The following is a 26,079-nucleotide window of genomic DNA, read 5'->3' on the forward strand; positions in this document are numbered from 1 at the left end:
GACTCCTTGCACTGGGAGCACCCACCAGCCCACGCCCCTCAACCCTCACATGAGGTCACTTCTGGGCCCTGGTGCCAGGCCTCACCCCTCTGTGTCACAGGGGCAGGACTCCTTGCACTGGGAGCCCTCACCAGCCCACGCCCGAGCCCCTCACATGAGGTCACTTCTGAGCCCTGGTGCCAGGCCTCACCCCTCTGTGTCACAGGGGCAGGACTCCTTGTTTTGAGGGCACATACTTGGGAGGGGGCGTGGCCTAGACGTGAGCCTATCAGGGCATTGGGAACAGGTTGGGCGTGGCCGCAAGGGAAGTTATAAACAGGAAGGAGGCGTGGTCTGTGAGGGCGAAAAAACCCGGGAGGGCGTGGTCTGCAAAGAAACCTGTGATTGAAGGAGGGGGCGTGGCCTACAGGTGGTCATTCGAACGAGGGGGCGTGGCTTCCATGGGCCGGGGTTTGGGGCAGGGGCGTGGCCTACAATCCCTAACATTGTTTGGATCGCTAGGGGCGGGCCCTCAAGGGGCGGGGTAGATGCAGGGGGCGTGGCCCAAAGCGAGGAGGGGGCGGGGCCTGCTGGGAAGTCTCCTCGGTCCCGAGAGTGTCTCTTGCAGCATCGTCCGGGGTGTTTCTTCTGGTGTTCCCCCCCCCCCGTCTCTCCCACCAGCATGGAGCCCCACCCGGAGGACCCCCCAAGTAAGTCCCTCATCTCAGTACTGGTGTACCACGGGGGGGGGCCTCTCCTGTCTGTGGGGGTTTGGGGGTATCTGTCTGTAGGGGGGGAGGGGGCATTTCCTTTCTGTGGGGGAGAGGAGGCATTTGCTGTCTGTAGGCGGGGAGGGGGCATCTCCTGCCTGTGAGGGGGGGCATCTCCTATCTATAGGGGGGAGGGTGCATCACCTGTCTGTAGGTGGAGGGTGCATCTCCTCTCTCTGGGGGGTGTAGGAAAGTACCATCTTCCCTGGCATGTTAGCCCCATTTTACTTGTGTGTCAGTTTGTTTTTGCCTGTGTCACTGGGATCCTGCTAGCCAGGACCCCAGTGCTCATAGTTTGTGACCTGAATGTGTTCCCTGTGTGGTGCCTAACTGTATCACTGAGGCTCTGCTAACCAGAACCTCAGTGGTTATGCTCTCTCTGTCTTTAAAATTGTCACTGCAGGCTAGTGACCATTTTTACCAATTCTCATTGGCATACGGGAACACCCTTATAATTCCATAGTATATGGTACCTAGGTACCCAGGGTATTGGGGTTCCAGGAGATCCCTATGGGCTGCAGCATTTCTTTTGCCACCCATAGGGAGCTCTGACAATTCTTACACAGGACTGCCACTGCAGCCTGAGTGAAAAAACGTCCACATTATTTCACAGCCATTTTACGCTGCACTTAAGTAACTTATAAGTCTCCTATATGTCTAACCCTCACTTAGTGAAGGTTAGGTGCAAAGTTACTAAGTGTGAGGGCACCCTGGCACTAGCCAAGGTGCCCCCACATCGTTCAGGGCAATTTCCCCGGACTTTGTGAGTGCAGGGACACCATTACAGGTGTGCACTACATATAGGTCAATACCTATATGTAGCTTCACAATGGTAACTCAGAATATGGCCATATAACATGTCTAAGATCATCGAATTGTCCCCCCATGCCAAATCTGGTATTGGGGTGCCAATCCCATACATCCCCGGGGCTCCAGCATGGACCCCGGGTACTGCCAAACTAGCTTTCTGGGGTTTTCGCTGCAGCTACTGCTGCTGCCCACCCACAGACAGGCTTCTGCCCTCCTAGGGTCTGGGCAGCCCAGTCCCAGGAAGGCAGAACAAAGGATTTCCTCTGAGAGGGTGTTACACCCTCTCCCTTTGGAAATAGGTGTTAAGTGCCTGAGGGGAGTAGCCTCTCCTGGCCTCTGGGAATGCTTTGAAGGGCACAGATGGTGCCCTCCTTGCATAAGCCAGTCTACACCGGTCCAGGGATCCCCCAGACCCTGCTCTGGCATCAAACTGGACAAAGGAAAGGGAAGTGACCACTCCCCTGTTCATCACCACCCCAAGGGTGGTGCCCAGAGCTCCTCCAGTGTGTCCCAGACCTCTGCCATCTTGAATGCAGAGGTGTGAGGACACAATTGAGGCCTCTGAGTGGCCAGTGCCAGCAGGTGACGTCAGAAACCCCTCCTGATAGGTGCTTACCTGACTAGGTGGCCAATCCTTGTCTGAGGGGTATTTAGGGTCTCTCCTGCGGGTTTCTGTAGCAAGGTAGCCTCTTTCTAGCCTTGTTACCCCCACGTTTGGCCTGCTTGTGAGTATATGCCAGGGTATTTTCACTGTCTTACTGGGATCCTGCTAGCCAGGGCCTAGTGCTCATAGTGAAAACCCTATGTTTTCAGTATGTTTGTTATGTGTCACTGGGACCCTGCAAGCCAGGACCCCAGTGCTCATAAGTTTGTGGCCTATATGTGTTCCCTGTGTGGTGCCTAACTGATATCACTGAGGCTCTGCTAACCAGAACGTCAGTGGTTATGCTCTCTCTGCTTTCTAAATTTGTCACTGCAGGCTAGTGACTAAATTTACCAATTCTCATTGTCACACTGGTACACTCATATAATTCCCTTGTATATGGTACTTAGGTACCCAGGGTATTGGGGTTCCAGGAGATCCCTATGGCCTGCAGCATTTCTTTTGCCACCCATAGGGAGCTCAGGCAGTTCTTACACAGGCCTGCCACTGCAGCCTGAGTGAAATAACGTCCACGTTATTTCACAGCCATTTTTCACTGCACATAAGTAACTTATAAGTCACCTATATGTCTAACCCTCACTTGGTGAAGGTTGGGTGCCAAGTTACTTAGTGTGTAGGCACCCTGACACTAGCCAAGGTGCCCCCACATCGTTCAGGGCAATTTCCCCGGACTTTGTGAGTGCGGGGACACCATTACACACGTGCACTATACATAGGTCACTACCTATGTATAGCGTCACAATGGTAACTCCGAACATGGCCATGTAACATGTCTAAGATCATGGAATGGTCACCCCAATACCATTCTGGTATTGGGGGGACAATTCCATGATCCCCTGGGTCTCTAGCACAGAACCTGGGTACTGCCAAACTGCCTTTCCTGGGTCTCCACTGTAGCTGCTGCTGCTGCCAACCCCTCGGACAGGTTTCTGTCCTCCTGGGGTCCAGGCAGCCCTGGCCCAGGAAGGCAGAACAAAGGATTTCCTCTGAGAAAGGGTGTAACACCCTCTCCCTTTGGAAATAGGTGTGATGGCTGGGGAGGAGTAGCCTCCCCCAGCCTCTGGAAATGCTTTGATGGGCACAGATGGTGCCCATCTCTGCATAAGCCAGTCTACACCGGTTCAGGGATCCCCTAGCCCTGTTCTGGTGCGAAACTGGCCAAAGGAAAGGGGAGTGACCACTCCCCTGACCAGTACTGTAGGAGGCTGGACTGGCTTGTGGTGAGTACCAAGGGGTACTTGCACCTTGCACCAGGCCCAGTTATCCCTTATTAGTGTATAGGGTGTCTAGCAGCTTAAGCTGATAGATAATTGTAGCTTAGCAGAGCAGCTTAGGCTGAACTAGGAGACGTGTGAAGCTACTACAGTACCACAAGTGTCACTTGCACAATATCATAAGAAAACACAATACACAGTTATACTAAAAATAAAGGTACTTTATTTTTATGACAATATGCCAAAGTATCTTAGAGTGTACCCTCAGTGAGAGGATAGAAAATATACACAAGATATATGTACACAATACCAAAAATATGCAGTATAGTCCTAGAAAACAGTGCAAACAATGTATAGTTAAAATAGGATGCAATGGGGACACATAGGGATAGGGGCAACACAAACCATATACTCCAAAAGTGGAATGCGAACCACGAATGGACCCCAAACCTATGTGACCTTGTAGAGGGTCGCTGGGACTATTAGAAAATAGTGAGAGTTAGAAAATTAGCCCTCCCCAAGACCCTGAAAAGTGAGTGCAAAGTGCACTAAAGTTCCCCAAAAGACACAGAAGTTGTGATAGAGGAATAATGCAGGAAAGACACAAACCAACAATGCAACAACAATGGATTTCCAATCTAGGGTACCTGTGGAACAAGGGGACCAAGTCCAAAAGTCACAAGCAAGTCGGAGATGGGCATATGCCCAGGAAATGCCAGCTGTGGGTGCAAAGAAGCTTCTACTGGACAGAAGAAGCTGAGGTTTCTGCAGGAACGAAAAGGGCTAGAGACTTCCCCTTTGGTGGACGTATCCCTCTCGCCGTGGAGAGTCGTACAGAAGTGTTTTCCCGCCGAAAGAACGCCAACAAGCCTTGCTAGCTGCAAATCGTGCGGTTAGCGTTTTTGGATGCTGCTGTGGCCCAGGAGGGACCAGGAGGTCGCAAATTGGACCAGGAGGTAGAGGGGACGTCGAGCAAGACAAGGAGCCCTCTCAGCAGCAGGTAGCACCCGGAGAAGTGCCAGAAACAGGTACTACGAGGATGCGTGAAACGGTGCTCACCCGAAGTTACACAAAGGAGTCCCATGTCGCCGGAGACCAACTTAGAAAGTCGTGCAATGCAGGTTAGAGTGCCGTGGACCCAGGCTTGGCTGTGCACAAAGGATTTCTGCCGGAAGTGCACAGGGGCCGGAGTAGCTGCAAAAGTCGCGGTTCCCAGCAATGTAGTCTAGTGAGGTGAGGCAAGGACTTACCTCCACCAAACTTGGACTGAAGAGTCACTCGACTGTGGGGGCCACTTGGACACAGTTGCTGGATTCGAGGGACCTCGCTCGTCGTGCTGAGAGGAGACCCAAGGGACCGGTAATGCAGCTTTTTGGTGCCTGCGGTTGCAGGGGGAAGATTCCGTCGACCCACGGGAGATTTCTTCGGAGCTTCCAGTGCAGAGAGGAGGCAGACTACCCCCACAGCATGCACCACCAGGAAAACAGTCGAGAAGGCGGCAGGATCAACGTTACAGAGTTGCAGTAGTCGTCTTTGCTACTATGTTGCAGTTTTGCAGGCTTCCAGCGTGGTCAGCAGTCGATTCCTTGGCAGAAGGTGAAGAGAGAGATGCAGAGGAACTCTGATGAGCTCTTGCATTCGTTATCTAAAGTTTCCCCAGAGACAGAGACCCTAAATAGCCAGAAAAGAGGGTTTGGCTACCTAGGAGAGAGGATAGGCTACTAACACCTGAAGGAGGCTATCAGAAGGAGTCTCTGACGTCACCTGGTGGCCCTGGCCACTCAGAGCAGTCCAGTGTGCCAGCAGCACCTCTGTTTCCAAGATGGCAGAGGTCTGGAGCACACTGGAGGAGCTCTGGACACCTCCCAGGGGAGGTGCAGGTCAGGGGAGTGGTCACTCCCCTTTCCTTTGTCCAGTTTCACGCCAGAGCAGGGCTAAGGGGTCCCTGAACCGGTGTAGACTGGCTTATGCAGAATTGGGCACATCTGTGCCCAAGAAAGCATTTCCAGAGGCTGGGGGAGGCTACCCCTCCCCTGCCTTCACACCATTTTCCAAAGGGAGAGGGTGTAACACCCTCTCTCAGAGGAAGTCCTTTGTTCTGCCATCCTGGGACAAGCCTGGCTTGACCCCAGGGGGGCAGAAACCTGTCTGAGGGGTTGGCAGCAGCAGCAGCTGCAGTGAAACCCCAGGAAAGGCAGTTTGGCAGTACCAGGGTCTGTGCTACAGACCACTGGGATCATGGAATTGTGCCAACAATGCCAGTATGGCATAGAGGGGGCAATTCCATGATCTTAGACATGTTACATGGCCATATTCGGAGTTACCATTGTGAAGCTACATATAGGTAGTGACCTATATGTAGTGCACGCGTGTAATGGTGTCCCCGCACTCACAAAGTCCGTGGAATTGGCCCTGAACAATGTGGGGGCACCTTGGCTAGTGCCAGGGTGCCCTCACACTAAGTAACTTTGCACCTAACCTTTACCAGGTAAAGATTAGACATATAGGTGACTTATAAGTTACTTAAGTGCAGTGTAAAATGGCTGTGAAATAACGTGGACGTTATTTCACTCAGGCTGCAGTGGCAGGCCTGTGTAAGAATTGTTAGAGCTCCCTATGGGTGGCAAAAGAAATGCTGCAGCCCATAGGGATCTCCTGGAACCCCAATACCCTGGGTACCTCAGTACCATATACTAGGGAATTATAAGGGTGTTCTAGTAAGCCAATGTAAATTGGTCAAATTGGTCACTAGCCTGTTAGTGACAATTTGAAAGAAATGAGAGAGCATAACCACTGAGGTTCTGTTTAGCAGAGCCTCAGTGAGACAGTTAGGCACTACACAGGGAACACATACATATAGGCCACAAACTTATGAGCACTGGGGTCCTGACTAGCAGGGTCCCAGTGACACATAACAAACATGCTGAAAACATAGGGTTTTCACTATGAGCACTGGGCCCTGGCTAGCAGGATCCCAGTGAGACAGTGAAAACACCCTGACATACACTCACAAACAGGCCAAAAGTGGGGGTAACAAGGCTAGAAAGAGGCTACTTTCTCACACAACCCCCCCCCCAAACGAAGGACAATAAGGCTAACCTTGGCCAGTTGAGACTTTATTGTCTAAGTGGTGATAAGTAGAGAGTAGCTCTGCAATAGACTGGTTACTCCCTTTATCATCCACTATATGGTTACTTCCCTGTGGGGATGTAAACCACCCTGTTTGAAGTTTTTTAGCTAAGCAACAATGTGAAGATGTATTTTCAGAGTTTCTATCAGTAAGTTTTAGTTTAGAGCAGTGGGAATTGTCCCCTGAACCTATTTGTAGTGATGGAAATGCCAGACAGGGATGCTGTCTCAGAAAAGCCATAGCTGGGCAAGAACTTTGTCCATATGGCTGGAAGAGAGAACAGGGATGCTGTTTCTCTTGAGTTGGAGCAGGGCAGGGATGCTGTCCTATGAGCTCCACACTAGGGCAGGGATGCTGTCCTAAGTGTTGTGAGGCAGTGCAGGGTTTCTGCACTAAAGTTTCTCTGGGAGGGTTGGAGGGATGCTCCATGTTAACTAAAATGGTGCTCTTTTTGTCACCAATGTTAGTTATCCCACAGAGAGGTACTTCTACCTCAGGGAGTACAGCTTTGCCAGCTGATGATTCCCTTGGAACAGGTGCCACCCCAGGAGAGGTTTCTCCCACCACAGGAATGATATCCTGATTGGCAGGGTGGTTAGGGGATACTGTGATACCCTTTTTACCTGTTGTTGGAGGGGGATCCTGAGTTTTCAGGCCTTCTCTCCTTTGCTTTTTCATTTCAGTAGAAATGAGAGGGAACAATTCCTCTGGGATGCCCAGCATGGCTGCATGGGCATAAAACTCTACATCAGCCCAGCCTGAGGCCTCTAGGTCATTACCTAAGAGACAGTCTACAGGTAAGCTAGGTGATACCACCACCTGCTTAGGGCCAGTAACTCCACCCCAACTAAACTGAATTATAGCTAAGGGAAGAAACTTAGTGGAGTTATGGACATCAATAATCTTATACTGTTGTCCAATGATGTGTTGTTCAGGATGCACTAGGTTTTCAGTCACTAAAGTGATACTGGCACCTGTGTCCCTGTAGGCCAAGGCCTCAACACCATTTATTGAAACTGTCTGCCTGTATTTATCCATTGTAAGGGGACAAGCAGCCAGTGTGGCAAGGCCAATGCCACCAGGTGTGACAGAAACTGTCTTGGGACTGACTACCCCAGTTTCTATGATGGACCCATAAGTGAACCCAACTACACCCTTATTCTGACTGTTGCCAGCAGTCCACCACTATTACCACTACTGCTAGGGGCACTAGAGTTTGATGTATTAGTGGTGGTAGGATCAGGGGGTTTATCTGGACAGGACTTATCCCAGGCCTATGGCCTTTATTTTTTACACACAAAGCACCAAGGCTTTTTAATGTGTGTGTGTTGTGAAGAAGAGGAAGAATTTGATTTATCCCCACCCCCTGAAGAGTGTTTAGGATTTGAAGAAGGATCTTTGGTTTTACCCTTATCCCCATGCTTATCCTGAGATTTCTCACCATCTTTCTTCTTGCCATCCTTGTCACCTCCTGTATGAACTTTTCTGTTCACTCTTGTTGTGACCCATTTGTTTGCCTTCTTTCCCAATCCTTAGGGAGAGGTCAGATCTGAATCTATCAAGTACTGGTGCAACAAATCAGACACACAATTGTTAAGAATATGCTCTCTCAGAATAAGATCATACAGGCTTTCATAGTCAGAAACTTTCCTGCCATGCAACCACCCTTCCAAGGCCTTCACTGAACAGTCCACAAAATCTGTCCAGTCTTGAGAAGACTCTTTTCTGGTGTCCCTGAACATAATCCTGGATTGTTCAGTGGTTAAGTCAAATCCATCCAAGAGGGCATCTTTCAAAACGTTGTAATTATTGGCATCACTTTCCCTGACAGTAAGGGGCCTACCCTTACCCTTTCCAGTGAAAGATAGCCACAACATAGCAGCCCACTGCCTTTGAGGGACCGACTGTACCATACACGCCCTCTCAAGTGCAGCAAACCACTTATTAATGTCATCCCCCTCCTTGTAAGTGGGGATTATTTTATGTAGGTTTTTGGAATCTTGCTCTCTAACAGGATTACTATCTGAAACACTGCTGCTGCCACCATGGGAAACTAACCCCAACCTCTGTCTTTCCTTCTCTATGTGTAGGGATTCCCTATCTAAGGCCAGCTGCTGATGTTTAAGCTTCAGTCTGGTCTCTTCAACCCTCAACGTTTTGAGTTCCCTTTCTAACAAGTTATCCTCAGGGTGGGTGGGTTAGGAATGCTTTGACACAGAGGAAATGTGGTAAGTTTCAGAGGGGGACCTGCCCCTAACTGTCTGAACCCTAGTAACCTGTCCTCTAGGGATAAAGGATGCCCTACTGTTATGGGAGCCTCTAACACTACCAGCATCACTAGGTGCGCTGCTAGGGGGCAGGCCCTTGTGAGAACCCTCCCCAGCTTCTCCAGGGAACTCCTCTGAATCAGACTGGGAAGCTTCTCCTTTTTATAATCTCTCATGAGATGGTCCAGACTGGTTCTGGCCATCTGCAACAAGCATATTAAAGAGAAACTCTTTTGTAGGGTTCTTTCCTATACTCAAACCTCTATCCAGGCAGAGACCCCTCAAACTCTTATAGTTTAGGCTCGCATATATTGCAATAACAGTTTTGAGAGTGGGCTCTACAACAGACATGATAGTATAGGTTTAAGGATAGTGAGAAAGAAAAAGTTTTAGAACTTTAGAAAGCACAGAAAAAACTTTTTCAAACTTTGGAAAACTTTTAGAAGTTTTAAGAAACTTTTCAGAACTTTGTAAAAAGTTTTAGAATAGAAAAGTAAACTTTTTTGGTTAAGTGTACATACACTGAACTATTTGGTATATGATTCTCTTATGAAAAGTACAAAATGACAAAGTGGTAAAGCAGTTGCAAGTACTTATCCCACCGCTGCCCCACCAATGTAGGAGGCTGGCCTGGCTTATAGTGGGTACCAGAGGTACTTACACCTTGTGCCAGGTCCAGTTATCCCTTATTAGTAGAATAGAGGTGTTTGTAGCAGCTTAGGCTCATAGAGGTAGCTATGGCAAAGCTTAGGCTGAACTAGGAGACATGTAAAGCTCCTACTATACCACTTATATCATATAGCACTATATCACAACAAAACACAATACTCAGAGTTACTAAAAATAAAGGTACTTTATTTTTATGACAATATGCCACACGTATCTCAGTGAGTACCCTCAGTAAGAAAGTAAGTAAGTAATATACACAAGTTATATGTACACAAACCCAAAACAGGTAAGTAACAGTCAGAAAAGTAATGCAAATAGTGTAGAATTACAATAGGATGCAATAGGCAAACATAGGTCTAGGGGCAACACAAACCATATACTCCAAAAGTGGAATGCGAATCATGAATGGACCCCAGACCTATGGGAGCTTGTAGAGGATCGCTGGGACTGTAAGAAAACAGTCAGGGTGTCCAAGATACCCCACCCCAAGACCCTGAAAAGTAGGAGTAAAGTACACCTACTACCCCAAAAGGACACAACAGTTGTGATAGGGGGATTCTGCAAGAACCACAAACACCAGCAAAGCACTGAAGACGGATTCCTGGACCTAAGGACCTGCAAGGCGACCAAGTTCAAGAGTCGCAATAGTGTCCGGGGGGCAGGAGCCCAGGAAACCACGGATGAAGGTGCAAGAAGGTTGCCTCCGGATGGAAGAAGCTTTGGATTCTGCAACAACGAAGAGAGCTACGAACCTCTCCTTTGGATGGAAGATGTCCCACGGCGTGCTGGAGGTTGCAGAAGTGTTTGTACGCAGAAATACCGCAAACAAACCTTGCTGGCTGCAAGGGTCGCGATAGAGGTTTTTGGGTGCTGCTGGGGACCAGGAAGGACCAGGATGTTGTCACTTGGAGGAGGAGATAGTGGGGGCGCTCAGCAACTCAGAGAGTCCCCACAGAAGCAGGCAGCACCCGCAGAAGTACCCGAACAGGCACTTAGAAGATTTGTGAACCGGAGCTGGCTCTGAGTCACAAAGGAGGGTCCCACGACGTCAGAGTCCAACTCAGAGGGTTGAGCACTGCAGGATGGAGTGCTGGGGACCCAGGCTAGGCTGTTGTAGGAGGCTGGTCTGGCTTCTAGCGGGTACCAGAGGTACTTACACCTTGTGCCAGGTCCAGTTACCCCTTATTAGTGTAGAAGAGGTGTTTCTAGCAGCGAAGGCTGATAGAAGGTAGCTATGGCAAAGCAGCTTAGGCTGAACTAGGAGACATGTAAAGCTCCTACTATACCACTGGTGTCATATGCACAATATCATAAGAAAACACAATACACAGAAGAACTAAAAATAAAGGTACTTTATTTTTATGACAATATGCCAAAAGTATCTCAGGGAGTACCCTCAGTATGAGGATAAGATATATACACAAGATATATGTACACAAACCAAAATTATGCAGGTTATAGCAAGAAAAGTAACGCAAGCAGTGTAAAGTTACAGTAGATTGCAATAGGAGCACATAGGTATACGGGCAACACAAACCATATACTCAAAAAGTGGAATGCGAACCACGAATGGACCCCAAACCTATGCGAGCTTGTAGAGGGTCGCTGGGACTGTAAGAAAACAGTGAGGGTTAGACAAATAGCCCACCCCAAGACCCTGAAAGGTAGGTGTAAAGTGCACCTACTACCCCCAGAGAGCACAGAAGTCGTGATGGGGGGATTCTACAGGAAGAACAAACACCAGCAATGCAACAACAGTGGATTTCCGGACCTGAGTACCGGTAAGACAAGGGGACCAAGTCTAGTAGTCGCGACAGTGTCGAGAGTGGGCAGGAGCCCAGGAAATGCCAGCTGAGGGTGCAAGGAAGCTGCCACCTGTTGGAAGAAGCTTGGAGTTCTGCAAGAAAGAAGAGGACTAGGAACTTCCCCTTTGGAGTATGGATGTCCCACGTCGTGAAGAAGCTTGCAGAGGTGTTCCCACGCAGAAAGACCGCAAACAAGCCTTGCTAGCTGTAAGGGTCGCGGTTAGGGTTTTTGGATGCTGCTGTGGCCCAGGAGGGACCAGGATGTCGCCACTTGGATGAGGAGACAGAGGGGGTGCCCAGCAAGTCAGGGAGCCCTCACAGAAGCAGGCAGCACCCGCAGAAGTACCTGAACAGGCACTTGGAAGAAGAGTGAACCAGAGTCCACGTGAAGTCACAAAAGGGAGTCCCACGACGCCAGAGGAAAACTCAGAAGGTTGTGCAATGCAGGTTAGAGCGTCGGGGACCCAGGCTTGGCTGTGCACGAAGGAAATCCTGGAAGAGTGCACAGGAGCCGGAGTAACTGCAAATCACGCGGTACCCAGCAATGCAGTCCAGCGTGGGGAGGCAAGGACTTACCTCCACCAAACTTAGACTGAAGAGTCACTGGACTGTGGGAGTCACTTGGACAGAGTTGCTGAGTTCCAGGGACCACGCTCGTCGTGATGAGAGGGGACCCAGAGGACCGGTGATGCACTCTTTTGGTGCCTGCGGTTGCAGGGGGAAGATTCCCTCGACCCACAGGAGATTTCTTCAGAGCTCCTGGTGCCGAGAGGAGGCAGGCTACCCCCAGAGCATGTACCACCAGGAAACAGTTGAGAAAGCCGGCAGGATGAAGCAATACAAGGTTGCTAGTAGTCGTCTTGCTACTTTGTTGCGGTTTTGCAGGCGTCCTGAGCAGTCAGCGGTCGATCCTTTGGCAGAAGGTGAAGAGGGAGATGCAGAGGAACTCTGATGAGCTCTTGCATTCGTTATCTGGTGAGATCCCCAAAGCAGAGACCCTAAATAGCCAGAAAAGGAGGTTTGGCTACCTAGGAAGGAGGATTGGCTACCAAGATAGGTAAGAGCCTATCAGAAGGAGCCTCTGACGTCACCTGCTGGCACTGGCACTCATAGCAGTCCAGTGTGCCACAGACACCTCTGTTTCCAAGATGGCAGAGGTCTGGGAGACACTGGAGGAGGTCTGGGCACCTCCCCTGGAAGGTACTTGTGAGATAGTAGCCTCTTTCTAGCCTTGTTACCCCCACTTTTGGCCTGTTTGTGAGTGTATGTCAGGGTGTTTTCACTGTCTCACTGGGATCCTGCTAGCCAGGGCCCAGTGCTCATAGTGAAAACCCTATGTTTTCAGTATGTTTGTTATGTGTCACTGGGACCCTGCTAGTCAGGACCCCAGTGCTCATAAGTTTGTGGCCTATATGTATGTGTTCCCTGTGTAGTGCCTAACTGTCTCACTGAGGCTCTGCTAACCAGAACCTCAGTGGTTATGCTCTCTCATTTCTTTCAAATTGTCACTAACAGGCTAGTGACCAATTTTACCAATTTACATTGGCTTACTGGAACACCCTTATAATTCCCTAGTATATGGTACTGAGGTACTCAGGGTATTGGGGTGCCAGGAGATCCCTATGGGCTGCAGCATTTCTTTTGCCACCCATAGGGAGCTCTGACAATTCTTACACAGGCCTGCCACTGCAGCCTGAGTGAAATAACGTCCACGTTATTTCACAGCCATTTTACACTGCACTTAAGTAACTTATAAGTCACCTATATGTCTAACCTTTACCTGGTAAAGGTTAGGTGCAAAGTTACTTAATGTGAGGGCACCCTGGCACTAGCCAAGGTGCCCCCACATTGTTCAGGGCCAATTCCCCGGACTTTGTGAGTGCGGGGTCACCATTACACGTGTGTACTACATATAGGTCACTACCTATATGTAGCTTCACAATGGTAACTCCGAATATGACCATGTAACATGTCTAAGATCATGGAATTGCCCCCTCTATGCCATACTGGCATTGTTGGCACAATTCCATGATCCCAGTGGTCTGTAGCACAGACCCTGGTACTGCCAAACTGCCTTTCCTGGGGTTTCACTGCAGCTGCTGCTGCTGCCAACCCCTCAGACAGGTTTCTGCCCCCCTGGGGTCAAGCCAGGCTTGTCCCAGGATGGCAGAACAAAGGACTTCCTCTGAGAGAGGGTGTTACACCCTCTCCCTTTGGAAAATGGTGTGAAGGCAGGGGAGGGGTAGCCTCCCCCAGCCTCTGGAAATGCTTTCTTGGGCACAGATGTGCCCAATTCTGCATAAGCCAGTCTACACCGGTTGAGGGACCCCTTAGCCCTGCTCTGGCGCGAAACTGGACAAAGGAAAGGGGAGTGACCACTCCCCTGACCTGCACCTCCCCTGGGAGGTGTCCAGAGCTCCTCCAGGGTGCTCCAGACCTCTGCCATCTTGGAAACAGAGGTGCTGCTGGCACACTGCACTGCTCTGAGTGGCCAGTGCCACCAGGTGACGTCAGAGACTCCTTCTGATAGGCTCCTTCAGGTGTTAGTAGCCTATCCTCTCTCCTAGGTAGCCAAACCCTCTTTTCTGGCTATTTAGGGTCTCTGTCTCTGGGGAAACTTTAGATAACGAATGCAAGAGCTCATCAGAGTTCCTCTGCATCTCTCTCTTCACCTTCTGCCAAGGAATCGACTGCTGACCGCGCTGGAAGCCTGCAAAACTGCAACATAGTAGCAAAGACGACTACTGAAACTCTGTAACGCTGATCCTGCCGCCTTCTCCACTGTTTTCCTGGTGGTGCATGCTGTGGGGGTAGTCTGCCTCCTCTCTGCACTAGAAGCTCCGAAGAAATCTCCCGTGGGTCGACGGAATCTTCCCCCTGCAACCGCAGGCACCAAAAAGCTGCATTACCGGTCCCTTGGGTCTCCTCTCAGCACGACGAGCGAGGTCCCTCGAATCCAGCAACTGTGTCCAAGTGGCCCCCACAGTCCAGTGACACTTCAGTCCAAGTTTGGTGGAGGTAAGTCCTTGCCTCACCTCGCTAGACTGCATTGCTGGGAACCCCGACTTTTGCAGCTACTCCGGCCCCTGTGCACTTCCGGCGGCAATCCTTTGTGCACAGCCAAGCCTGGGTCCACGGCACTCTAACCTGCATTGCACGACTTTCTAAGTTGGTCTCCGGCGAAGTGGGACTCCTTTGTGTAACTTTGGGTGAGCACCGTTTCACGCATCCTCGTAGTGCCTGTTTCTGGCACTTCTCCGGGTGCTACCTGCTGCTGAGAGGGCTCCTTGTCTTGCTCGACGTCCCCTCTACCTCCTGGTCCAATTTGCGACCTCCTGGTCCCTCCTGGGCCACAGCAGCATCCAAAAACGCTAACCGCACAATTTGCAGCTAGCAAGGCTTGTTGGCGTTCTTTCGGCGGGAAAACACTTCTGTACGACTCTCCACGGCGAGAGGGATACGTCCACCAAAGGGGAAGTCTCTAGCCCTTTTCGTTCCTGCAGAAACCTCAGCTTCTTCTGTCCAGTAGAAGCTTCTTTGCACCCACAGCTGGCATTTCCTGGGCATATGCCCATCTCCGACTTGCTTGTGACTTTTGGACTTGGTCCCCTTGTTCCACAGGTACCCTAGATTGGAAATCCATCGTTGTTGCATTGTTGGTTTGTGTCTTTCCTGCATTATTCCTCTATCACAACTTCTGTGTCTTTTGGGGAACTTTAGTGCACTTTGCACTCACTTTTCAGGATCTTGGGGAGGGCTAATTTTCTACCTCTCACTATTTTCTAATAGTCCCAGCGACCCTCTACAAGGTCACATAGGTTTGGGGTCCATTCGTGGTTCGCATTCCACTTTTGGAGTATATGGTTTGTGTTGCCCCTATCCCTATGTGTCCCCATTGCATCCTATTGTAACTATACATTGTTTGCACTGTTTTCTAAGACTATACTGCATATTTTTGGTATTGTGTACATATATCTTGTGTATATTTTCTATCCTCTCACTGAGGGTACACTCTAAGATACTTTGGCATATTGTCATAAAAATAAAGTACCTTTATTTTTAGTATAACTGTGTATTGTGTTTTCTTATGATATTGTGCAAGTGACACTTGTGGTACTGTAGTAGCTTCACACGTCTCCTAGTTCAGCCTAAGCTGCTCTGCTAAGCTACCATTATCTATCAGCCTAAGCTGCTAGACACCCTATACACTAATAAGGGATAATTGGGCCTGGTGAAAGATGCAAGTACCCCTTGGTACTCACTACAAGCCAGTCCAGCCTCCTACATTGGTTGTGCAGCGGTGGGATAAGTGCTTTGACACTACTTACCACTCTTGTCATTGTACTTTTCATAAGAGAAAAATATACAAAACAAGTTCAGTGTGTGTACACCTAGCTAAAAAGTTTTACATTTCCTCTTTTCACTCTTTTCTAAATGGCTGAAAAGTACTTCTAAACTTTCAAAAAGTTCTTAAAAGTTTAAAAAGTTTTTTTCTGTCTTTCTAAAAAGTTCTGAAAACTTTTTTCTCTTTTTCTATCACTTTAACTCTCTCTAAAAAATGTCTGGCACAGGCCAAAATGTTGATCTGTCCAAACTTGCATATGATCACCTTAGCTGGAAAGGAGCAAGGAGTCTCTGCATAGAGAGAGGTTTGAGTGTAGGGAGGAATCCTTCTTTGGAATTGTTACTTAACATGCTTAGAGAACAAGATAAGGCCAGAGGGGCCACATCTGTTGAAAAAGTAGCAAATGGTTCCCAATCTGATCCAGGGACTCCCCCAGGAAAAGGTTCAGGAAAGAAACTTCTTAGCCTGCCCATTACTAGACAGTCTACCATAGTTGGTACTGAGGTGGAGTCACATCATCCAGATGATGTGCTCTCACATTACACTGTCAGCCAAGCTGTTAGGGTGGCCTCTGTAAGGGACAGGTCTCCTTCTGTTCATTCCCATCATACCTCTGTATCTAGAAATGTCCCTCCCACCAACCCAGATGACAGATTGTTAGAAAGGGAACTCAATAAGTTGATGGTGGAACAAACCAGACTGAAGCTTAAAAAGCAACAGCTGGATTTGGATAGACAGTCTTTAGAACTAGAGAAGGAAAGACAGAAGTTGGGTTTAGAAACCCATGGTGGCAGCAGCAGTATTCCCCATAGTCATCCTGCAAAAGAGCATGATTCCAGGAATCTGCACAAGATAGTTCCCCCTTATAAGGAGGGGGATGACATTAACAAGTGGTTTGCTGCACTTGAGAGGGCCTGTGTTGTACAGGATGTCCCTCAAAGGCAGTGGGCTGCTATCCTATGGCTAGTTAACATGGAGCATCCCTCCAACCCTCCCAGAGAAGCTTTAGTGCAGAAACCCTGCACTGCCTCACAACACTTAGGACAGGAGCCCTGCCCTAGTGTGGAGCTCATAGGACAGCATCCCTGCCCTGCTCCAGCTCAAGAGAAACAGCATCACTGTTCTCTCTTACAGCCATATGGACAAAGTTTTTGCCCAGCTATGGCTTTACTGAGACAGCATCCCTGTCTGGCATTCTCATCATTTGATATAGGTCCAGTGGACAATCCCCACTGCTCTAAACTAAAACATACTAATAGGAACTCTGAAACTATAACTTCACATTGCTGGCTAGCTAAAAAACTTCAAACAGGGTGGTTTACATCCCCACAGGGAAGTTACCATATAGTGGATGATAAAGGGAGTAACCAAGCTATTGCAGAGCTACTCTCTACTTATCACCACTTAGACAATAAAGACTCAACTGGCCAAGGTTAGCCTTATTGTCCTTCGTTGGGGGGGGGCGGGGTTGAGTAGGAAGGTAGCCTCTTTCTAGCCTTGTTACCCCCACGTTTGGCCTGTTTGTGAGTGTATGTCAGGGTGTTTTCACTGTCTCACTGGGATCCTGCTAGCCAGGGCCCAGTGCTCATAGTGAAAACCCTATGTTGTCAGTGTGTTTGTTATTTGTCACTGGGATCCTGCTAGCCAGGACCCCAATGCTCATAGGTTTGTGGCCTATATGTGTTCCCTGTGTGGTGCCTAACTGTATCACTGAGGCTCTGCTAACCAGAACCTGTGTTTATGCTCTCTGCTTTCTAAATTTGTCACTGCAGGCCAGTGACTAAATTGACCAATTCTCATTGTATATGGTACTTAGGTACCCAGGGTATTGGAGTTCCAGGAGACCCCTATGGGCTGCAGCATTTCTTTTGCCACCCATAGGGAGCTCAGACAATTCTTACACAGGCCTGCCACTGCAGCCTGAGTGAAATAACGTCCATGTTATTTCACCGCCATATTTCACAGCACATAAGTAACTTATAAGTCACCTATATGTCTAACCCTCACTTGGTGAAGGTTGGGTGCCAAGTTACTTAGTGTGTGGGCACCCTGGCACTAGCCAAGGTGCCCCCACATTGTTCAGGGCAAATTCCCCGAACTTTGTGAGTGCGGGGACACCATTACACGCGTGCACTATACATAGGTCACTACCTATGTATAGCGTCACAATGGTAACTCCGAACATGGCCATGTAACATATCTAAGATCATGGAATTGTCACCCCAGTACCATTCTGGTATTGGGGGGACAATTCCATGATCCCCCAGGTCTCTAGCACAGAACCCAGGTACTGCCAAACTGCCTTTCCGGGGTTTCCACTGCAGCTGCTGCTGCCGACCTCCAGACAGGGTTCTACCCTCCTGGGGTCTGGGCAGCCCCGGCCCAGGAAGGCAGAACAAAGGATTTCCTCTGAGAGAGGGTGTTACACCCTCTCCCTTTGGAAATAGGTGTGAAGGGCTGGGGAGGAGTAGCCTCCCCCAGCCTCTGGAAATGCTTTGATGGGCACAGATGGTGCCCATCTCTGCATAAGCCAGTCTACACCAGTTCAGGGATCCCCCAGCCCTGCTCTGGTCCAAAACTGGACAAAGGAAAGGGGAGTTACTACTCCCCTGACCAGTACCTCCCAGGGGAGGTGCCCAGAGCTCCTCCAGTGTGTCCCAGACCTCTGCCATCTTGGAAACAGAGGTGTTTGTGGCACACTGGACTGCTCTGAGTGGCCAGTGCCAGCAGGTGACGTCATAGACCCCCTCTGATAGGCTCTTACTTTTCTTGGTAGCCACTCCTCCTTTCTTGGTAGCCAAACCTCCTTTTTTGGCTATTTAGGGTCTCTCCTCTGGGGTATTCTTCAGATAACGAATGCAAGAGCTCACCAGAGTTCCTCTGCACTTCCCTCTTTGACTTCTGCCAAGGATCGACCGCTGACTGCTCTAGGACGCCTGCAAAACCGCAACAAAGTAGCAAGACGACTACCAGCAACATTGTAGCGCCTCATCCTGCCGGCTTTCTCGACTGTTTCCTGGTGGTGCATGTTCTGGGGCTCATCTGCCTTCACCCTGCACTGAAAGCCAAGAAGAAATCTCCTGTGGATTGACGGAATCTTCCCCCTGCTAACGCAGGCACCAAAAGACTGCATCACCAGTCCTCTGGGTCCCCACTCATCCTGAGGAGCGTGATCCCTGGAACACAGGAACTCTATCCAAGTGACTCCCACAGTCCAGTGATCCTTCAGTCCAAGTTTGGCGGAGGTAAGTCCTTGCCTCCCCACGCTAGACTGCAAACCTGTGTACTGCGAGATTTGCAGCTGCTCCGGCTTCTGTGCACTCCTCCAAGGATTCCTTTGTGCACAGCCTAGCCTGGATCCCCAGCACTCCATCCTACTGTACTCAACCCTCTGAGTTGGGCTCCAACGTCGTGGGACCCTCCTTTGTGACTCTGAGCCAGCTCTGGTTCACAAATCTTCTAAGTGCCTGTTCGGGTACTTCTGCGGGTGCTGCCTGCTTCTGTGGGGGCTCTCTGAGTTGCTGAGCGCCCCCTCTGTCTTCTCCTCCAAGGGGTGACATCCTGGTCCTTCCTGGTCCCCAGCAGCACCCAAAAACCTCTACTGTGACCCTTGCAGCTAGCAAGGTTTGTTTGTGGTATTTCTGAGTGGAAACACTTCTGCAACCTCCAGCATGCCGTGGGACATCTTCCATCCTAAGGAGAAGTTCCTAGCTCTCTTCGTTGTTGCAGATTCGAAAGCTTCTTCCATCCAGAGGCAGCCTTCTTGCACCTTCATCCGGGGTTTCCTGGGCTCCTGCCCCCCCGGACACTATTGCGACTCTTGGACTTGGTCCTCTTGCCTTGCAGGCCCTTAGGTCCAGGAATCCATCTTCAGTGCTTTGCTGGTGTTTGTGGTTCTTGCAGAATCCCCCTATCACGACTATTGTGTCCTTTTGGGGTAGTAGGTGTACTTTACTCCTACTTTTCAGGGTCTTGGGGTGGGGTATCTTGGACACCTTGACTGTTTTCTTACAGTCCCATCGACCCTCTACAAGCTCCCTTAGGTCTGGGGTCCATTCGTGATTCGCATTCCACTTTTGGAGTATATGGTTTGTGTTGCCCCTAGACCTATGTTTGCCTATTGCATCCTATTGTAATTCTACACTGTTTGCATTACTTTTCTGACTGTTACTTACCTGTTTTGGGTTTGTGTACATATAACTTGTGTATATTACTTACCTTCTTAATGAGGGTACTCACTGAGATACCTGTGGCATATTGTCATAAAAATAAAGTACCTTTATTTTTACTAACTCTGAGTATTGTGTTTTCTTATGATATTGTGCATATGATATAATTGGTATAGGAGGAGCTTTGCATGTCTCCTAGTTCAGCCTAAGCTTTGCCATAGCTACCTCTATCAGCCTAAGCTGCTAGAAACACCTCTATTCTACTAATATGGGATAACTGGACCTGGCACAGGGTGTAAGTACGACAAGGTACCTACTATAAGCCAGGCCAGCCTCCTACAGTTTTCCATCAGATAATGAATGCAAGAGCTCACCAGAGTTCCTCTGCATCTCCCTCTTCGACTTCTGCCAAGGATCGACGCTGACTGCTCCAGGACGCCTGCAAAACCGCAACAAAGTAGCAAGAAGACTTCCAGCAACATTGTAGTGCCTAATTCTGCCAGCTTTCTTGACTGTTTCCTGGTGGTGCTTGCTCTGGGGGTAGCCTGCCTTCACCCTGCACTGAAAGCCAAGAAAAAATCTCACGTGGGTCGATGGAATCTTTCCCTTGCTAACGCAGGCACCAAACTTCTGCTTCACCAGTCCTCTAGGTCCCCTCTCATCTTGACGAGCCTGGTCCCTGGAACACAGGAGCTGCATCCAAGCGACCCCGACAGTCCAGTGGTCCATCTGTCCAAATTTGGTGGAGGTAAGTCCTTGCCTCCCCACGCCAGGCAGTAATCCTGTTTACTGTGTGAACTGCAGCTGCTTGGGCTTCTGTGCACTTCTGCAAGGAATCCTTCTTGCACAGCATAGCCCTAGTCCCCAGCACTCTGTCCTGCATTGCTCAACTGGCAGGGTTGACCACCAGCTTCCTAGGGCCCTTCCTTAGTAGTGTTGAGATGACCGCTGCGCTCAGTTCTCTTGAACCCATGTTCAAGTGCTTCTGCGGGTGCTGCCTGCTTCTGCGTGGGCTCTCTGTGCTGCTGAGCACCCCCTCTGTCTCCAGTTCCAAGGGGCGACCTCCTGGTCCTCCCTGGGCCCGGGCAGCACCTATTTTCTTCAACCACGACCTTTGCAGCTAGCAAGGCTTGTTTGTAGTCTTTCTGCAAGGAAACAACTCTACATCCTCCAGCACGCTGTGGGACATCTTCTGCACAAAGGAGAAGTTCCTGGCATCTTCCGTTGTTGCAGAATCCTCAGCTTCTTCCACCTGGAGGCAGCCATTTTGCACCTTCATCCGGGGTTTAGTGGGCTCCTGTCCCCCCTGGACACTTGCATGACTCTTGGACTTGGTCCCCTTCCTTTACAGGTCCTCAGGTCCAGGAATCCGTCTTCAGTGTTTTGCAGTCACTTGTTGTCCTTGCAGAATCCCCTATCTCGACTTTAGTGTGTTTCTGGGGAAGTAGGGTAATTTTACTCCTACTTTTCAGGGTCTTGGGGTGGGGTATCTTGGACACCCTTAGTGTTTTCTTACACTCCCAGCGACCCCCATACACACTACACTGGGCCTGGGGTCCCTAAGTGGTTTGCATCCCACTTTCTTAGTATGTGGTTTGTGTTGCCCCTAGGCCGATTGCATCCTATTGTATTCTACAGTGTTTGCACTACTTTTCTGTTTACTTACTTGATTTTGGTTTGTGTGTATATTTTGTGCATTTTACTTACCTCCTAAGGGAGTATATCCTCTGAGATATTTTTGGCACAATGTCACTAAAATAAAGTACCTTTATTTTTAGTAACTCTGAGTATTGTGATTCTTATGATATAGTGCTATATGATATACGTGGTATAGTAGGAGCTTTGCATGTCTCCTAGTTCAGCCTAAGCTGCTCTGCTATAGCTACCTCTATCAGCCTAAGCTGCTAGAACACTCCTAATCTAATAATAAGGGATAACTGGACCTGGCACAAGGTGTAAGTACCATCAGGTACCCACTATAAGCCATGCCAGCCTCCTACAGGGGGGCATCACCTGTCTCTGGGGGGGGTGGAGGTGGGCATCTACTGTCTGTAGAGGGGAGGTGGGCATCTCCTTTCTGTAGGGGGAGGGGCATCTCCTGTCTGTAGGAGGAGGGGGCATCTCCTGTCTGTGGGGGAGAGGGGGCATCTCCTGTCTCTGGGGGGGAGGTGGGCATCTCCTGTCTGTAGGGCGGGGAGGGGACATCTCTTGCCTGTGGGGGAGAGGGGGCATTTCCTGTCTCTGGGGGGGGGAGGTGGGTATCTCCTGTCTGTAGGGGGAGGGGGCATCTCCTGTGTGTGGGGAGGAGGGGGATCTCCTGTCTGTAGGGGGGAGGTCGGCATCTCCTGTCTGTAGGGGGGAGGAGGCATCTCCTGTCTCTGGGGGTGGTGGTGGACATCTCCTGTGTGTGGAGGAGAGGTGGCATGTCCTGTCTGTAGGGAGTATGGGGGCATCTCCTGTCTGTGGGGAGCATGGGGCATCTCCTGTCTGTGGGGGTTAGGGGGACATCTCCCTTCTCTGGGGGGGAGGTGGGCATCTGTCTTTAGGGGGAGGTGGGCATCTCCTGTCTGTAGGGGGGAGGGGGCATTTCCTGTCTGTAGGGGGGAGGGGGCATCTCCTGTCTGTAGGGGGGAGGTGGTCATCTCCTGTCTGTAAGGGGGAGGGGGCATCTCTTGTCTCTGGGGAGGAGGTGGGCATCTCCTGTCTGTGGGGGGAGGGGCATCTTCTGTCTGTAGGAGGGTGGGGGGCATCTCCTGTTCCTGTCTGTAGGGGGAGGGGGGCATCTTCTGTCTGTGGGGAGGATGGGGCATCTCCTGTCTATAGGGTGGAGGGGGACATCTTTCTGGAGGGGGGAGGGGGCATCTCCTGTCTGTGGGGAAGAATGGGCATCTCCTGTCTTTGGGAGGAGGGGACATTTGTCTGTGGGGGGGCTCTCCTGTCTCTAGAGGGAGGGGGGCATCTCCGGTCTGTGGGGGGATCCCCTGTCAGTAGGGGGGAGGGGACATCTCCTGTGTGTAGGGGGGGGGGGTGGCCATCCCCTATCTCTTTGGTTGGAGGGGTCATCTCCTGTCTGATTGGGGAGGGGTATTTCTTGTCTGCGGGAAAGAGGGGGCATCTCCTGTCTCTAGAGGGGAGGGGGCATCTCCTTTCTGTGGGAGAATGGGGCATCTTCTGTCTGTAGGAGGGTGGGGGGCATCTCCTGTCTGTAGAGGGGCATCTCCTGTGTGTGGGGAGGAGGGGGCATCTCCTGTCTATAGGGGGGAGGGGACATCTATCTGTGGGGGGGTCTCTCCTGTCTCTGGAGGGAGGGGGGCATCTCCGGTCTGTGGGGGTGCTCTCCTGTCAGTAGGGGGAGGGGACATCTGTGTGGAGGGGGAGGTGGGCATCTCATATCTCTTTGGTTGGAGGGGGCATCTCCTGTCTGTGTTGGGGAGTGGTATTTCTTTTCTGCGGGAAGGAGGGGGCATCTCCTGTCTGTAGAGGGGAGGGGGACATCTTCTGTCTGTGGGGGGTGGGGGCATCTCCTGTCTGTGGGGAGGAGGTGGGCATCTCCTGTCTGTGGGGAGGAGGTGGGCATCTCATGTCTGTAGGGGGGGATCTCCTGTCAGTAGGGAGGAGAGGGCATCTCCTATCTCTGGGGGGGAGGGGGCATCTCCTGTCTGTGTGTGTGGGGGGGGTTCTTGTCTGTAGGGGTGAGGGGGCATCTCCTGTCTGTGGGAGGGAGGGGACATCTCTTGTCTGTAGGGGGGAGGTGGGCATCTCCTCTGTAGGGGGATCTCCTGTCAGTAGGGGGGACTGGGCATCTCCTGTCTGTGCGGGGGAGGGGGCATTTCCTGTCTGTGGGGGGGAGGCGGCATTTCCTGTCTGTGGGAGAGGGGGGCATCTCCTGTCTGTAGGGAGGAGGGGACATCTCCTATCTGTAGGGGGAGGGGGCATCTCCTGTCTGTGGGGATGAGGGGGCCATCTCTTGTCTTTAGGGGGAGGGGGGCATCTCCTATCTGTAGGGGGGAGTGGGCATCTCCTGTGTGTGGGGGGGAGGGAGCATTCCTGTCTTTAGGGGGGAGGGGGCATCTCCTATCTGTAGGGAGAGGAGGCATCTCCTGTCTGTAGGGGTGGGGGCATCTCCTGTCTGTGGGGGCGGCATCTCCTGTCTCTGGGGGGAGGGGGCATCTCCTGTCTCTGGGGGGAGGTGGGCATCTCCTGTCTGTAGGGGTGGGGGCATCTCCTGTCTGTAGGGGCAGGGGGCATCTCCTGTCTCTGGTGGGGGAGGGGGCATCTCCTGTCTGTAGGGGAGAGGGAGAATCTCCTGAGGGGAGGGGGCATCTCCTGTCTGCAGGGGAGAGGGGGCATCTCCTCTCTGTTCGGGGTAAAGCGCATCTCCTGTCTCTGGGGGGAGGGGGGCATCTCCTGTCTGTGGGGCAGCATCTCCTGTCTCTGGGGGGGAGGTGGGCATCTCCTGTCTGTTGGGGGCATCTCCTGTCTGTAAGGTGGCGGGGCATCTCCTGTCTTTGGGGGCGGCATCTCCTGTCTCTTGGGGGAGGGGGCATCTCCTGTCTCGGGGGGGAGGTGGGCATCTCCTGTCTGTAGGAGAGGGGGCATCTTCTGTCTCTGGTGGGGGAGGGGGCATCTCCTGTCTCTGGGTGGAGGGGGCATCTCCTGTCTGTTCGGGGGAGAATGCATCTCCTGTCTCTGGGGGGAGGGGGACTTCTCCTGTCTCTGGGGGGGAGGTGGCATCTCCTGTCTGTGGGGGCGGCATCTCCTGTCTCTGGGGGGGGGGAGGTGGGCATTGGCTGTCTGTAGGGGAGGGGGTATCTCCGATCTGTAGGGGCAGGGGGCATCTCCTGTCTCTGGTGAGGGCATCTCCTGTCTGTAGGGGAGAGGGAGCATCTACTGTCTCTGGGGGGAGGGGGCATCTCTTGTCTGTTCGGGGAGGGGGAATCTCCGGTCTGTATGGGCAGGGGCATCTCCTGTCTCTGGTGGGGGAATGGGCATCTCCTGTCTGTAGGGGGGTGGGGGCATCTCCTGTCTCTGGGGGAAGGGGGACATCTCCTGTCGCTGGGGGGGGGAGGTGGCATCTCCTGTCTCTAGGGGGAGGGGGCATCTCCTGTCTCTGGAGGGCAAGCGGGCATCTCTTGTCTCTTGGGGCAAGCGGGCATCTCCTGTCTGTGGGGGGAGGGGGCATCTCCTGTCTGTGGGGAGGAGGGGGCATTTCCTGTCTGTAGGGGAGAGGTGGGCATCTCCTGTCTGTAGGGGGGGCATCTCCTGTCTCTGGGGGAGGTGGGCATCTCCTGTCTGTAGGGGATAGGGGCATCTCCTGTGTCTGGGGGGAGGGGGCATCTTCTGCCTTTGGTGGGGAGGGGGCATATCCTGTTTGTAGGGGAGAGGTGGGCATCTCCTGTCTGTAGGGGGAGGGGGCATCTCCTGTCTCTGGAAGGGGAGGGGGCATCTCCTGTCTCTGGGGGAGGTGGGCATCTCCTATCTGTGGAAGAGTGGGGCATCCCCTGTCTGTAGGGGTGAGGGGGTGTAGGAGGCTGGACTGGCTTGTAGTGAGTACCAAGGGGTACTTGCACCTTGCACCAGGCCCAGTTATCCCTTATTAGTGTATAGGGTGTCTAGCAGCTTAGGCTGATAGATAATGGTAGCTTAGCAGAGCAGCTTAGGCTGAACTAGGAGACGTGTGAAGCTACTACAGTACCACTTAGTGTCATATGCACAATATCATAAGAAAACACAATACACAGTTATACTAAAAATAAAGGTACTTTATTTTTATGACAATATGCCAAAGTATCTTAGAGTGTACCCTCAGTGAGAGGATAGGAAATATACACAAGATATATATACACAATAGCAAAAATATGCAGTATAGTCTTAGAAAACAGTGCAAACAATGTATAGTTACAATAGGATGCAATGGGGAAACATAGGGATAGGGGCAACACAAACCATATACTCCAAAAGTGGAATGCGAACCACGAATGGACCCCAAACCTATGTGACCTTGTAGAGGGTCGCTGGGACTATTAGAAAATAGTGAGAGTTAGAAAAATAACCCTCCCCAAGACCCTGAAAAGTGAGTGCAAAGTGCACTAAAGTTCCCCTAAGGACAAAGAAGTTGTGTTAGAGGAATAATGCAGGAAAGACACAAACCAGCAATGCAACAACTGTGGATTTCCAATCTAGGGTACCTGTGGAACAAGGGGACCAAGTCCAAAAGGCACAAGCAAGTCGGAGATGGGCAGATGCCCAGGAAATGC

The 26,079-nt window shown here is 51.1% G+C and overlaps 1 protein-coding gene across 2 annotated transcripts in view; it reads left to right on the plus strand.

The window, feature by feature from the left end:
• The first annotated feature begins 572 nt into the window (after positions 1-572).
• The window catches only part of LOC138262281 (NACHT, LRR and PYD domains-containing protein 3-like), a 260,469-nt gene continuing 234,962 nt past the window's right edge, over positions 573-26,079 (plus strand). For both annotated transcript variants that reach the window (XM_069212175.1, XM_069212177.1), the window contains exon 1: positions 573-689. In XM_069212175.1, coding sequence (XP_069068276.1) covers positions 662-689 — 28 coding nt within the window. In that variant the 5' untranslated portion in view covers positions 573-661. The remainder of the gene's footprint in view (positions 690-26,079) is intronic.

Source organism: Pleurodeles waltl, chromosome 10, assembly GCF_031143425.1.
Source record: "Pleurodeles waltl isolate 20211129_DDA chromosome 10, aPleWal1.hap1.20221129, whole genome shotgun sequence".
Lineage (NCBI taxonomy): Eukaryota > Metazoa > Chordata > Amphibia > Caudata > Salamandridae > Pleurodeles > Pleurodeles waltl.